Genomic DNA, 12,344 nt, shown 5'->3' with positions numbered 1-12,344 from the left:
TTCTATTATAACGGTGCGACGACGCGAATCACCATGACCATCGCTTTGAAAATACACATACATTTCGAATGTTTGTAAATGATGACTGGGTCTCTGGGACGGAGTTAGATTGACGTTCGACCCACCTACTTATCATAATAATGGTATGAAGATAATTCCAAGTTCTTTTTCATTATAAACGTATTGAACATAGTTTCTAATGTTAATAATGAAGCGATATTGATGACACACGTATACTTTTAATAATACCTCTATAACTTTCAATTGTCTGTTTTGTGTTAGGTTATTGTGTAAAAATTAGTTTAAATGGTCTCTACCAAGCGTGACTGTATTTGCTTGAATTTCTCTTTTTTGTTACCACCCAAATACGTACGATGGCTTATGACAAGTATTTTAGAAATGCATATTGAGTTGGAACCTATTTACTAGACTTAATGCTTAGTTCATTCGTTCATCTAACAAAGACTTGAAAAGTAAAATGGAAAATACGAAATGTTATCTGACAGGTGGTATTGTAAGGTAGACAAATAAAATTCTTTTTACAAAATATATTTTATTGAAAATCTATCTAACAAACTAATCTATAAGAAATATATCTTCCCGCCGTTTCCGATGACCGGATGATTTTCACTACCTGTAACAGTAGAAACGTAATTTTGAGAATGGTAAATCATATTTTTTTTTTTGGCGACTACCTTAAGATACTTTCGTTACTGTAGGAGGAATTGAATTTACTTACTGCCAAGACACAAGCATATTTTTACTAGTTTTGCCTATGGAAATATAAGAACATTAAAATAAAACAATTTGGCAGATTTTATCGCTTTTTATTTTTTTAATTTTCTACCGACGCAAAGCTGTAAAGTCTTCGAAACTTCGGGAGAAAATTATAATATAAAAACCACGATAAAATCTGTGATATAGTTTTATTTTAATGTCTAACATTCGTGTAAGTATAAAATATAAAAAAATGGGTAATTAGTTCTGCTATGGAAGGTATTCTTCCATCTCCTATTAATATGATGATGATCCTATGATGTAGCGTTCTCAAATTTGCAATGTCTGAAAAGGACTACTAAGTCATAAGAATATGAAATGTAACAACAGCAATTATTATACACTTAGTAAGCAAATAAATAAATAAATAATATAAAATTATAAACGACGAACTATGTAATTAAACAATTATTTCAAGTCAACAAAGAACGAACAAAATTAATTGTAACAGGCACAAACGTGCGTAACCAATACTGGTCACCATTCGAATATTCAAATTTAGAATCGCGATAAAACTTGTATGACTCAAAACGGGTGGCCAAACAATCGATTTCTATGCAATCGTGACTTCAGTGCACGCCTTTACAATGTTCGGTTCATTTTTTCTGTTCACAAAACGCACCTGACTTCTGTTTTACATATTTATTAATAAACATTTAAACAAATATATGCGAATAGAAACTTTTTTGTATAATTGTTTGGGCGTGTATAGTTAAAATATATTAGATAAAGCCATGTTTAGTTCATGTCTTGGGATAGTTTTGAATTAAGAATGTTCAATAGAATATTATAGCAGTTCGTTTACATAATATACTGATATTGACTTTTTTTTTTGGTAATAATTCTTGCGTACATCGGAAAAGATTATAATTATAAATATTATTTTGGCATATTGCTCGTACACTTCACAAATAATTGTAAAAAATCCTCTACTATTTTAAATATGGTTTATTAAACCGCATGAAGTGTTTTAACTCTAAATTAAACACACAAAAATAAATCTATATTATAAAGAGCTTACCTGTCCTCGCTTAAGTCCAAAATACCTGGCCACTGGATCACCCGCCTGTATTCTCATCAACATGTTCTCCTTTAGTTTACTGATATTGTGATTTAGGAATACTATAAAGTCTACTTTTGCATATCCCGAGCATACTTTATCTGTGATCGGCGCAATACACTTTTTTCATGCATATGAAACTCTACTAGGGCAAGTCGATTGCGGGCAAATTATATTATAAATATCTATACAAAGTACTGCCACTTTTGGGAATTGAACCCAGCATCTCGATAGTAGTCGGAGAGTCTATAATATTATAATTTACGCAAGACTGAAGATAGCCGAAAATTACTTCCTGGTTACGTGTACTTTAATGGTGGTTACAAGATTGCGTCAAACCTTTTATATCACACAAAAAAACATTCTGACAGTACATACCACAAATAAAAATTATTATAATAATTTATTAAAATAAGAATGGTAATGAAAACTCCTCAGTACAAAAACTATACCAAGTGACAACTAGCGCCATCTATTACACTTGACAGTTAATTAAAAAGGATACTATCTAGCCAGCAGCTCTTGCTTCTCATCAGGTGTCAGCACAATATGTTCAGGGACCAACTCATGCTCAGTGATGTTGATAAGTAGTTCTGATTCCAAGAATTGTTCTAATATGTATTTAGGCGCCATGTCCACTAATGATTGTTTTGCGGATGGAGTCATACCTGTTGAAAAAAATATTTTAATTTTTGGATTGCAGCTATTTATATTTTGAACATCTCCAATTAAATTAATTACTTATTAGTTGCTTAACCCACGTAAAAAATATGTTTTTATTTTTTAATTCCAAGTAACACACATTTTTCCATTATATAAATGTGCATATTATACAGAATTTTACACGACTAATAGAGCAAGTGAAAGAGATTGATAAATGACCTCAAGTGCATTTATTATACCTTTATGCATGCTGCTTGATATTGCAAAGTTTGCATCACTTCAATTTAGAATTACACAACTTAGTTCCAAATATTCTCTATATTCTTGGATTATAAATAAATCACACATACCTGCTTGTACGACAACAATTGCCCTGTGAATATTTTCTTCCTGCATCCTAGTACAGTATGTTTTTATAGTTTTAATTCCTATTTTTGCTTCATCAGGGAAAAAGACAAACATCTGGTCTGTTGGGTCGTCATTGTGGGCCACCAACACTATCAAGTCACTTCTTGCTGGTCGCTTTTCACTAAAACAAAAACATTTTATAGTAGTCATATTTATAACTGCACCCAGGAAAGACATCACTTTAAGGACATGATACCCAAATATTATAAGTGGGAAAATTTGTGAAAATGTTTCTATATTTGGATGTTTCAATGATTATAATTAGAATTTAGACTAAATACAGAGCATTAGGGTGAAATTTGGGTCACAATATATTTAAACTAAATACAGAATCAGTAAGTACATAGGTGTTATCATGTGTACACAAAAAATAAACTCCAATAACAAATAGTAAAATATGAAATTCTTACTATCAGCCAGCATTTTAATGTCAGTGTGAAAATTCTCAAAATTATTACTGACATAAACATATCAATCTGACATACCTCAACAAAAGTCGTTTTGGATACATACAAATATTTGGTCTTTTTAAAATGTGCGAATTAAGGTTCAAAATTTTATTATAACTGCACGTAAAAACTGCAACATGCAGATCATTGACGAAAAAATAAAGAAAAATCTAATGCAAAAAACTTTATCTGATACAGCGAAAGTACATGTTGGTGAGTATTTATGAATACGTACTTATAAATATATCAAGCGAAATGAGCATACAGGCTCTGACCCACTAGCTTGATACGCCAAAACTACACATGACACATACTTCCATGTACAACTTTAAAATAAAAAATAATTTAATAACAGACCTGGGTTTATCTCCAAATTGTTCCTTAAATTGCTCCAAAGTCTGATCCAACTCATCTTGAGTCACTAAATAACCGCGATCGTGGCATAACTAGAAGTGAAATAATAACTCATTGGAAGATTAATCAACAAACATGAAACAATTTCACAAAACATTATAACCTAACTTACCTGCATAACAGTTTTCGAATTCGCCAAAGTTTGTAAGTTTCCGCATCGTCATCCATATTTGTTTAGATGTTTTTACGGAATACCAAATTTATAAAATTATTTTTTTCAATCTTTTATTAGGCCCCGAATTTAACCTCAATTACACAAAAATCAACAAAACACACAAGCAATATTTTTTTAAAGCCTGCAACTTCTAAACTAGGCTAAAGCCAAAAACTATAATGTTAAGTTATGGGTGAGAAATATAAGTAGTGTTGTGTGTAAGTTCGTGTAAAGACTGATCTTTTCTTTTTCAATAGTCAAATGACAATGAGTTTATTAATATATTATTATTTAAATTGGGAGTTCATAATTGAATGCAATGTTTATTATTAAAAATATATAAGAATGTGGCTGTGCAATTTTATTTCCTTTGTTTATTTCCTATTCCACGGAATATTTTTTTTTTATTCTAGTTTTCTTTTTATTTATTCATAGTCATGGATACATGTCCTTCAGCAAATTTTATTCTAGTCTATGATTTGAGGTACCAGATGTTAAATTTAGATACAAAAACTAAAAAATTATGTCACCACTTGTTCCCTAAGTGGGTACAAAATAATAACATAAATTCTTAAATGGATAATCATCATTATATTTTAATGTTTGTAGTATGTAATTATTTTAATCCGATTTTGTATTCTAAATGTTTAGTCAGTTTTCGTGGATAAGTAGGCGCAGTATATGACAGTACCATTTCAAAAAATGTTCTGGTAACCCTTAAATTTTTCCCATCTATGAATGGCTGAAGTTAGTATTTTTTACAGTTTCTACTTTTTATCGAATGTAAACGTTGATTAATCATAAGAATAAAGTAATATGGCAGGAATTAAAGGTATGTTAACATCTGTAATAACTAATAAAACAATAAAAGGATTCAAAGAACCAGAACAAAAGTCATTATTGTATTGTTAATGAGTCATTTATTTACAAATATATTTTATCTCATCGATTGGATTCGGCATCCTATTATTTATTGAGGCGTTATTTATTACTTTCTCAGTTTATTTTTAATAATATTGAACAGTAATTATTCACACTTTTATCTTTCATGTACTCTTCATGGGCGCATCTCTAATCAGGGTAAGAAGAAATTTGCTTTTACCATGTATTCTTTATTCTTCGTGTCAAAAGTGGTCCATAAATCACAATGTTGGAAAATTCATGTTTTACCAATATCTACGGTTTTTTAACATTTAAGTATTTTAACAAGATTATACAAATAAATGATCTCTGAAATTATTTTAGAAAGTACCAAAACTATTTATTTGTTTATTTAATTAAATCTTAATTCATTAAATCACACCTTCATTGGTGTTTAATGTGACCTTTCCACAAATACTGCATTGCCCAAAATATTTATTCATATTTGATGCAATATACAATTGTTAAAGGCATTAATTGTAATCAAAAGCTAATTCTTATCACACTAGCACTAATCATATCACTAGCACTAGTGTTATATTTAAAAGCTTAAATTAATCAATTTTTATAATGCACAATGGCTTTTCTCTACCAGAAAACATGGTGACAATATCCATATATTGGTATCAAGATTCTAAATATGAATGTAACTCTAAAATAATGATTACTTTATTCATTTAAAAATTTTGTGCCTTTGTTTTCATCAACAAAGAAAATTAATGGATAAAGTTATACAAATTATAAAACTGTTCCTAAATAGTTTACTTCATAATAGTAAATGTCAATAATGTATTATTAAGCTTGGTCAGAAAAAAATACTATCATAATATTATTTATTTTAAGATATCTCTTTATCGTAAAAAAAGGGATTCAATTATTATTGGTAAACAAGTCATAATGATTAATTTCATATAATGACTTGCAAATTTATAAATAATAATAAAAATTAGAACATAATATATTATTTGATATAATACTGTTATAAACACATCATAGTCCACAATTTTATTTAGATTACTGACATACACATAGCTTTCTATTCTTGATATAATTATGTTGCAAATCCACAAAAAAAAAATGAAATTCTGCAGGATCCATATATTATTAGTATGGCATAAAGCCAACTAGATAATATGATTTTGTCATACATTATCAGTAAAATTGTTAGTAGGTATATCATGCTTTTCCTGGCATAATTAATGAATAATACTTTTAAACTTATTTCAAGGTTAGTACATGAATTTCTTAAAAAAGAAAAAATATTTATTATTTATCTAATTATGTTACTGATTGTTCCAGCTTGGTGTCCCTGGCTTTTGCCGGTTCAATTGGAATGACATTTGTTATATTAGCATGTGCCTTACCCCAGTATAAGTAAGTAACTGTTCAGCAATAATAAACTTTAGTTTACAGATAATATAAAGTTTAGAATTAAACTGCATTGTTTTATAGCAATAGTGCATATAATGGTTCCTAACAATCTAGTGACCTCTTATAAGTTGTATTTAATGATTTTTTTATTCTGTAGCTTTATTACCATAGCAACAAGAAAATATATAGAATGTCCAGACAATAGGTTAATTGTTAAACTTGAAATTATTTTTCCAGACTATGGTGGCCATTCTTTGTGGTTCTGTTTTACATCCTGTGTCCGATCCCAACGATGGTCGCCCGACGCGTCACCGATGGCGCGGGCGGCACAAACACTGCATGTATGGAGACTGCTATATTTATTACTATGGGATTTCTAGTCAGTTCTTTTGCGTTGCCGATTGTGCTTGCTCGAGCTGCTGTGGTAAGTATTTTTTCTTTATTATTCAATAAGAAGCTATACTTATATTCTAAGAGTGATGTTTATAATTGTATTTTCAATTTGGGAAAGATATAAATTAAGAATCGCCTTCTATTGGGATTTATGACTGTGTGATATGTTTGCCTCAACTTACATAATGAGATACGAGATAAACTCTGTGGACATGGGTGGACAAGCTGTGCCTTTATTTTAGAATATAGAGATAAGCTTATGATATATTCTATCATACAGGATATATGTATATGTACTTTTTAATTAATAATGCAATGATATTAAACATATTTTGAAAAACCTAAAATTTTATTATATTGTTATAATGAAAACCAGCTCTTCTTTCATATTTGTAAATAAAAATTAAATATTTTCAGATACAGTGGGGAGCATGCCACCTTACACTAGCCGGTAATGTTATAGTATACCTCACAATACTCGGTTTCTTTACAATCTTCGATATGGACGACTCGGACTATGCGATGTGGTGAGAACGTAGAATGTTTGGTTACTGCAATGGGACGATGAATGAGGCAATTATAATGTTAGATTGCAAGACATGCCGCCGTTTCATCTGTTTATTGTTAAGTCTGATATTTGTTACTGATTAGTGTAACCTGGTAAACTGTGTGAGTAAATATGAAGTATATTTGCTTTCAAGTGATCGCAATTTGATGTTATTGCTTTGATATGTAGCAAAAATTAAAAATTAACTGGTATAATTACGAGCATAAACAATGTGGTGATGGCGTTTTGTTATGGAATTAATTTTTATAGGGTATAGGTATTTTACCGATTATCCTAAATTGTATGATTTGTATTAAATTTTTGTAAATTGAACAACATAATGCAATATGGTATAGATGATTTTTTTGGTTTGTGGTTTATTTATAGAATTGCTCTCCATTCTTCTCATTGTTATTTACATTGCTGTCAACAATAAAATTTGCGATAAAATGTATATCTAAGATTACTCCCGAAACTATTCACTGTGACATAAAATATGCAAGTTGGCATTTCGTAACAAATATCTTTATTCCCAAAAAGTTCTCACAGTCAAATTATTTTGTAAAACATATTTATGATATTACATTGCAAGCAACATCTGTTCCTGTGAATTCTTTATTCTAATGGTCCCTTGCTAATGTATATGTTGCAAACCTTAATATAATACTGTCAAGTACTCTATTGAATTTGTAATTTATTAAATATGTCATATTTTTGTTGATTCATAGAATACCCGGCGACAAAGTACTGATAAAGATTGATACAAAAAAAGTTTTTATTACATACAATTAGATCTGATGACTAACCAACGTAAGTGTATATTTGAGTGAATACACAATATATATATCATAAAACTATGCTATAGAATATCTTTTTAAATAAAGATGAATGTGTATTTTATTCAAAACTTAATTTTTTTTTATATGTTCAAATTAATACATATTTTTTTGGATATTTGTTATAACATTATTTTATAACAATATTTTGTATTTATAACCATAGCAATAGTTGCTCATAATTTGTGTTTGCACATTTCTTTTATCTTGATATAATAAATTTTACTCACAGATTTATTAACAGGTAATACATAAGGTATTATATTGTAACATTTGCTGTTACAATATTAAAATAAGTAAATTGTAAGAAAATTAGAAAAACATATTTTTTTATTACTAAAGTGGGATAGTCTTTTGGTGCACGAAATATATTTGGATCAACAATTCAGTTTTTGTAAAGTTTAAAAATTCTTTAATTAAAAGTTGTTTTATAAAATTACTTATATTGTTAATAGTAGGGATAGACGAGTTTTTTTTTTGCATAGCCGAAATAAATTGTAAAAATGTAGCTTATTTCAGATAGAACTTTGTTTTCGTTTATATATAATTTATTTTAATTTTGTTTTTCCTGTAATAGTTTTACCCACGGAGAAGATCCCTGGTATATGTTTAGTATAATAAGTGTTATAATACAATCGTAAATTGTGAACGAAATTCTAAAGTATTACAAATTGCGATATGTTGACGCTTTTGAAGAAACTTTGCGTTACATTCCTGTAATGTAAAATGTGTACATATAGCATTAGTGTCAGGTCACAATAAACGCTACCTGATTTATATATCTGTGTTTAATTGTAATACGTATTTATAAATCCATTTATTTATTTAAATTTGGATACAGATTATTTTGAAAGTTTCGTCTTCGAATTTAAGAGCCGGTTCTTAATCTGTCTATTCAACTAATATTAAATCTTGGACCAAATCAAAAACGTATAAAGGCCTAACGTCTGTGGACCAAATCTACCTTCATCTAATCAATTATATTTAAAAAATTATTATAATTAAATCTTTGCATTTACCCCTATCTGTGTTGGATTAATGCAATTCATATCGATGCAATATGTATGAGTCGCCACAGTTGCCACTGCAACGCGTGGGGGCTGAGAGCTCTTAGCTGAGAGCATTTTCGAAAGTTGCTTCTATAGAACTTAGAAGAAATCAACTTTTTTTTAAAATTTCTTTATAGGCAATCAATATTCACCATGAAATTAATGATAGAATCAAAATAATTTGAAAGAAAAGAAAATACTTATTGAAAAAATTTGTTTTGCCAGTTAGGTAGAGTTTTTTTATATACGTTTTATTTTTTTCAGATTCCATATTTTTAGAAACAAAATATTGCGGCTTTCTGTCTTTCTATAAACAAAGGTAATACATGCAAATAAAACGAATAAAATCGTCCTATGAATTTTTATGTAAAAGTGGTTTTATTATGCACAAAATGAAGCTATCTTTTTTTTCATGAAACGAAACGCAAATGTATTAATCATCACCGCCAGGTTGACATTAGATTAAAGTCAAAACTACAGAATTGTACATACCGCACCCTAAGATATTTTCCTTTTAGTAGTGATAACTTATTTGAAAGTATATAATTAAGGTGCTGAATAAAGATGGGAGACCATTTGCCAGCTTGTGTAATCGACGTAGGTACTGGGTACACGAAATTGGGGTTCGCCGGCAACAAGGAACCGCAGTTTATCATTCCGTCAGCCATCGCGATAAAAGAAACTGCGAAAGTTGGCGATCAAACGACTCGTCGTATGGCTAAAGCCGTAGAGGATTTGGATTTCTTTATCGGAGATGAGGCTTTCGATGCGACCGGGTACTCTGTTAAGTACCCCGTGCGTCACGGGCTTGTTGAAGATTGGGACTTGATGGAAAGGTATATCGAGCAGTGTATTTTCAAATACTTGCGTGCAGAACCTGAAGACCACCATTTCTTGCTCACGGAACCTCCGTTGAACACGCCCGAAAACAGGGAGTACTTAGCCGAAATTATGTTTGAGTCATTCAATGTCCCAGGGCTCTATATTGCCGTGCAGGCGGTGCTTGCTCTAGCCGCTTCATGGAAATCCAGGGCGTCCGCCGAGAGAACGTTTACAGGCATTGTGGTCGACAGTGGAGATGGTGTCACACATATTGTGCCTGTAGCTGAGGGGTATGTAATTGGCTCATGCATCAAACATATCCCAATTGCTGGGAGAAATATTACATCTTTCATTCAGTCACTGCTTCGTGAACGCGAAGTAGGCATTCCACCAGAACAAAGCTTAGAAACTGCCAAAGCGATTAAGGAAAAGTTCAGTTATATCTGCCCTGACATTGCCAAAGAGTTTGCCAAGTATGACAGTGACCCTGCCAAGTGGATGAAGAAATACACTGGCATAAACGCTATAACCAAAAACCCATTCACTGTTGATGTTGGCTATGAAAGATTTTTGGGACCTGAAATTTTCTTCCACCCAGAATTCTCAAATGCTGATTTTACGGTGCCATTGAACGAAATGGTAGATGATGTGATACAGTCATGCCCGATTGATGTAAGAAGAGGACTATACGGAAATATTGTTTTGTCGGGAGGTTCGACAATGTTCCGTGACTTTGGCAGGAGGTTGCAACGTGACATCAAGAGAACTGTTGATGCAAGACTGAAGCTCTCTACAATGCTGTCTGAGGGACGCATCACACCGAAACCCATTGATGTGCAAGTCATTTCCCACAACATGCAAAGATATGCGGTGTGGTTTGGAGGCAGTATGTTGGCCTCAACTCCAGAGTTCTACCAAGTCTGCCACACAAAGCAGGCGTACATGGAGTATGGACCAAGCATTTGCAGACACAACCCTGTGTTCGGTACCATGACATAAATTTCAGTATTAATTAAAGACCAATTCAATATACAAAACTATAATGTCACATATAACTTTTAACTGTAATGAGATTATGAGGTCATGAATGAAGAATTATGCTATAAATATTTTATTCATTAACATAGGAAGGATTTTGTAAACTTTTTGAAAGAGAAACAAAATATTTGTAAAGGTTTGTATAACCTTCAAAAAACATTGTTATTGTTTCCAAACATTGATTTATAATTTTAAGATTTCTACAATATGTATAAAATATTGATATATTTTCTTTTTTAATTTGGCTGGATAAACTATTTCAATTATGCATTTAAATATAGATTGCATTCCAGCTTTTTACTTAGAAATAAATTGTCATTGAAAGTTAATGTGTTTGTTTACATCCCATTTTATTTACATGTCAGTTCATATTTTTCGTCCAGCTCTTCATTTTCTATGTAGCTTAAAGAATAAATATTATTTAAATATATTTCTTAAACATTATAAGAGATAACCATAACAAATCAAATTTTGGTAAAATTTGCATTCTTTAATCAGTTACATTCATTTTATATTATGAAGTAGGTACTTATTTAGTATTTATTATTTATTCAAATCTTTTTTTCACATGAAATAACAACTTTCATTTACCAGGGCTTTGTAACAATATTGTTCATATTAAAATAAATCAGCTATAATTTTGGTTGACTGCACTATCATTGATAACTTATAGAAATAAAAAATGGATCGGAGTTTAATTATTTTGCGACAATATCACTACACAATTCAACACCAAAACTAAAATTTAAGAAGTTTTTCTGTAAAGATAATTCACGACGGTACCAACGGTACCATCGTAGAGTCAATATATTGACGCTGTAGTAGTTTACTTCTCTGTGAACCCAAAACCAACCCGAAATAGATTATGGACAGGAAAACTATTCAATTTTATTGTTCATTGTGATAACTGAACCCATGAGTCATGACAAGCAGTTCAAAAGTAAATTTATATACCTATAGATTGCAGAGTTCAGAGCATTTGTATAACACTATTATGGCAATTTGCTTTGTTTTTATTTACATAGATAATAATGTATTATATTTCTGTACAATAAGCTTCAATATGAAGGTACAGTCCCATTTTTATTAATAAAATAAATATAGCCGAAACATCAGCTAATTTATTTATGACAGTGTTTGTCTCCATGTCCTTTTGTTACGAAATCGTATATGCGTATAAAACAGTATGTTTTTATATTTAGAGATGGGCCAGTAAGGGCACGTTAAGTATCTTAACGCTTAGAGACCTCTGAAAGCTTTAAAAGCTCAGTCTTTAACCTTCATTCAAGGGTTTTTTTTATAAAAAATATAGTTTATTAGAGCAAAAATTTGGAATTCACAAAAAACTTTTTTTATTGCTTTCGATCCTGTTTAGAATAAATATAAAAAAAACCTATTTACTATATAATTGTTTTGTAGTTGTGTACAGTATAATATCATTT

At 30.3% G+C, this 12,344-nt stretch overlaps 3 protein-coding genes across 5 annotated transcripts; 2 read left to right on the top strand and 1 right to left on the bottom strand.

The window, feature by feature from the left end:
• Positions 1-533: 533 nt before the first annotated feature.
• Positions 534-4,165, bottom strand: LOC115444728 (DNA-directed RNA polymerases I, II, and III subunit RPABC1). The gene is made up of 6 exons (XM_030170615.2): positions 3,884-4,165; positions 3,715-3,803; positions 2,851-3,029; positions 2,343-2,505; positions 1,799-1,877; positions 534-634 (listed from the first exon to the last, which is right to left on the bottom strand). Exons 1-6 carry the CDS (start codon positions 3,887-3,889, stop codon positions 569-571), a joined length of 582 nt encoding a protein of 193 aa, XP_030026475.2. The 5' UTR covers positions 3,890-4,165; the 3' UTR covers positions 534-568.
• LOC115444729 (leptin receptor gene-related protein) lies at positions 3,474-8,772 on the top strand. Of its 3 annotated transcripts, none has more exons than XM_030170616.2 (4): positions 3,474-3,571; positions 6,146-6,220; positions 6,455-6,641; positions 7,028-8,772. In XM_030170616.2, the coding sequence occupies exons 1-4, from the start codon at positions 3,495-3,497 to the stop codon at positions 7,139-7,141; spliced, it is 453 nt and encodes a 150-aa protein (XP_030026476.1). In that variant the 5' UTR covers positions 3,474-3,494; the 3' UTR covers positions 7,142-8,772. The 3 variants fall into 3 exon arrangements, with proteins under 3 accessions (XP_030026476.1, XP_030026478.1, XP_030026477.1); XM_030170618.2 differs by lacking the exon at positions 3,474-3,571 and adding an exon at positions 4,613-4,757 and having other exon boundaries at positions 6,145-6,220; XM_030170617.2 differs by lacking the exon at positions 3,474-3,571 and adding an exon at positions 5,973-6,074.
• A 718-nt stretch (positions 8,773-9,490) lies between these two features.
• Positions 9,491-11,231, top strand: LOC115444727 (actin-related protein 3). The gene has a single exon (XM_030170614.2). The coding sequence runs from the start codon at positions 9,607-9,609 to the stop codon at positions 10,861-10,863; it is 1,257 nt and encodes a 418-aa protein (XP_030026474.1). The 5' UTR covers positions 9,491-9,606; the 3' UTR covers positions 10,864-11,231.
• Positions 11,232-12,344: the final 1,113 nt, after the last annotated feature.

Source organism: Manduca sexta, chromosome 16 (genome assembly GCF_014839805.1).
Source record: "Manduca sexta isolate Smith_Timp_Sample1 chromosome 16, JHU_Msex_v1.0, whole genome shotgun sequence".
Classification (NCBI taxonomy): Eukaryota; Metazoa; Arthropoda; class Insecta; order Lepidoptera; family Sphingidae; genus Manduca; species Manduca sexta.
Note: the sequence above shows the minus strand (reverse complement) of the source record. Positions and strands in the feature narration are given on the sequence as shown.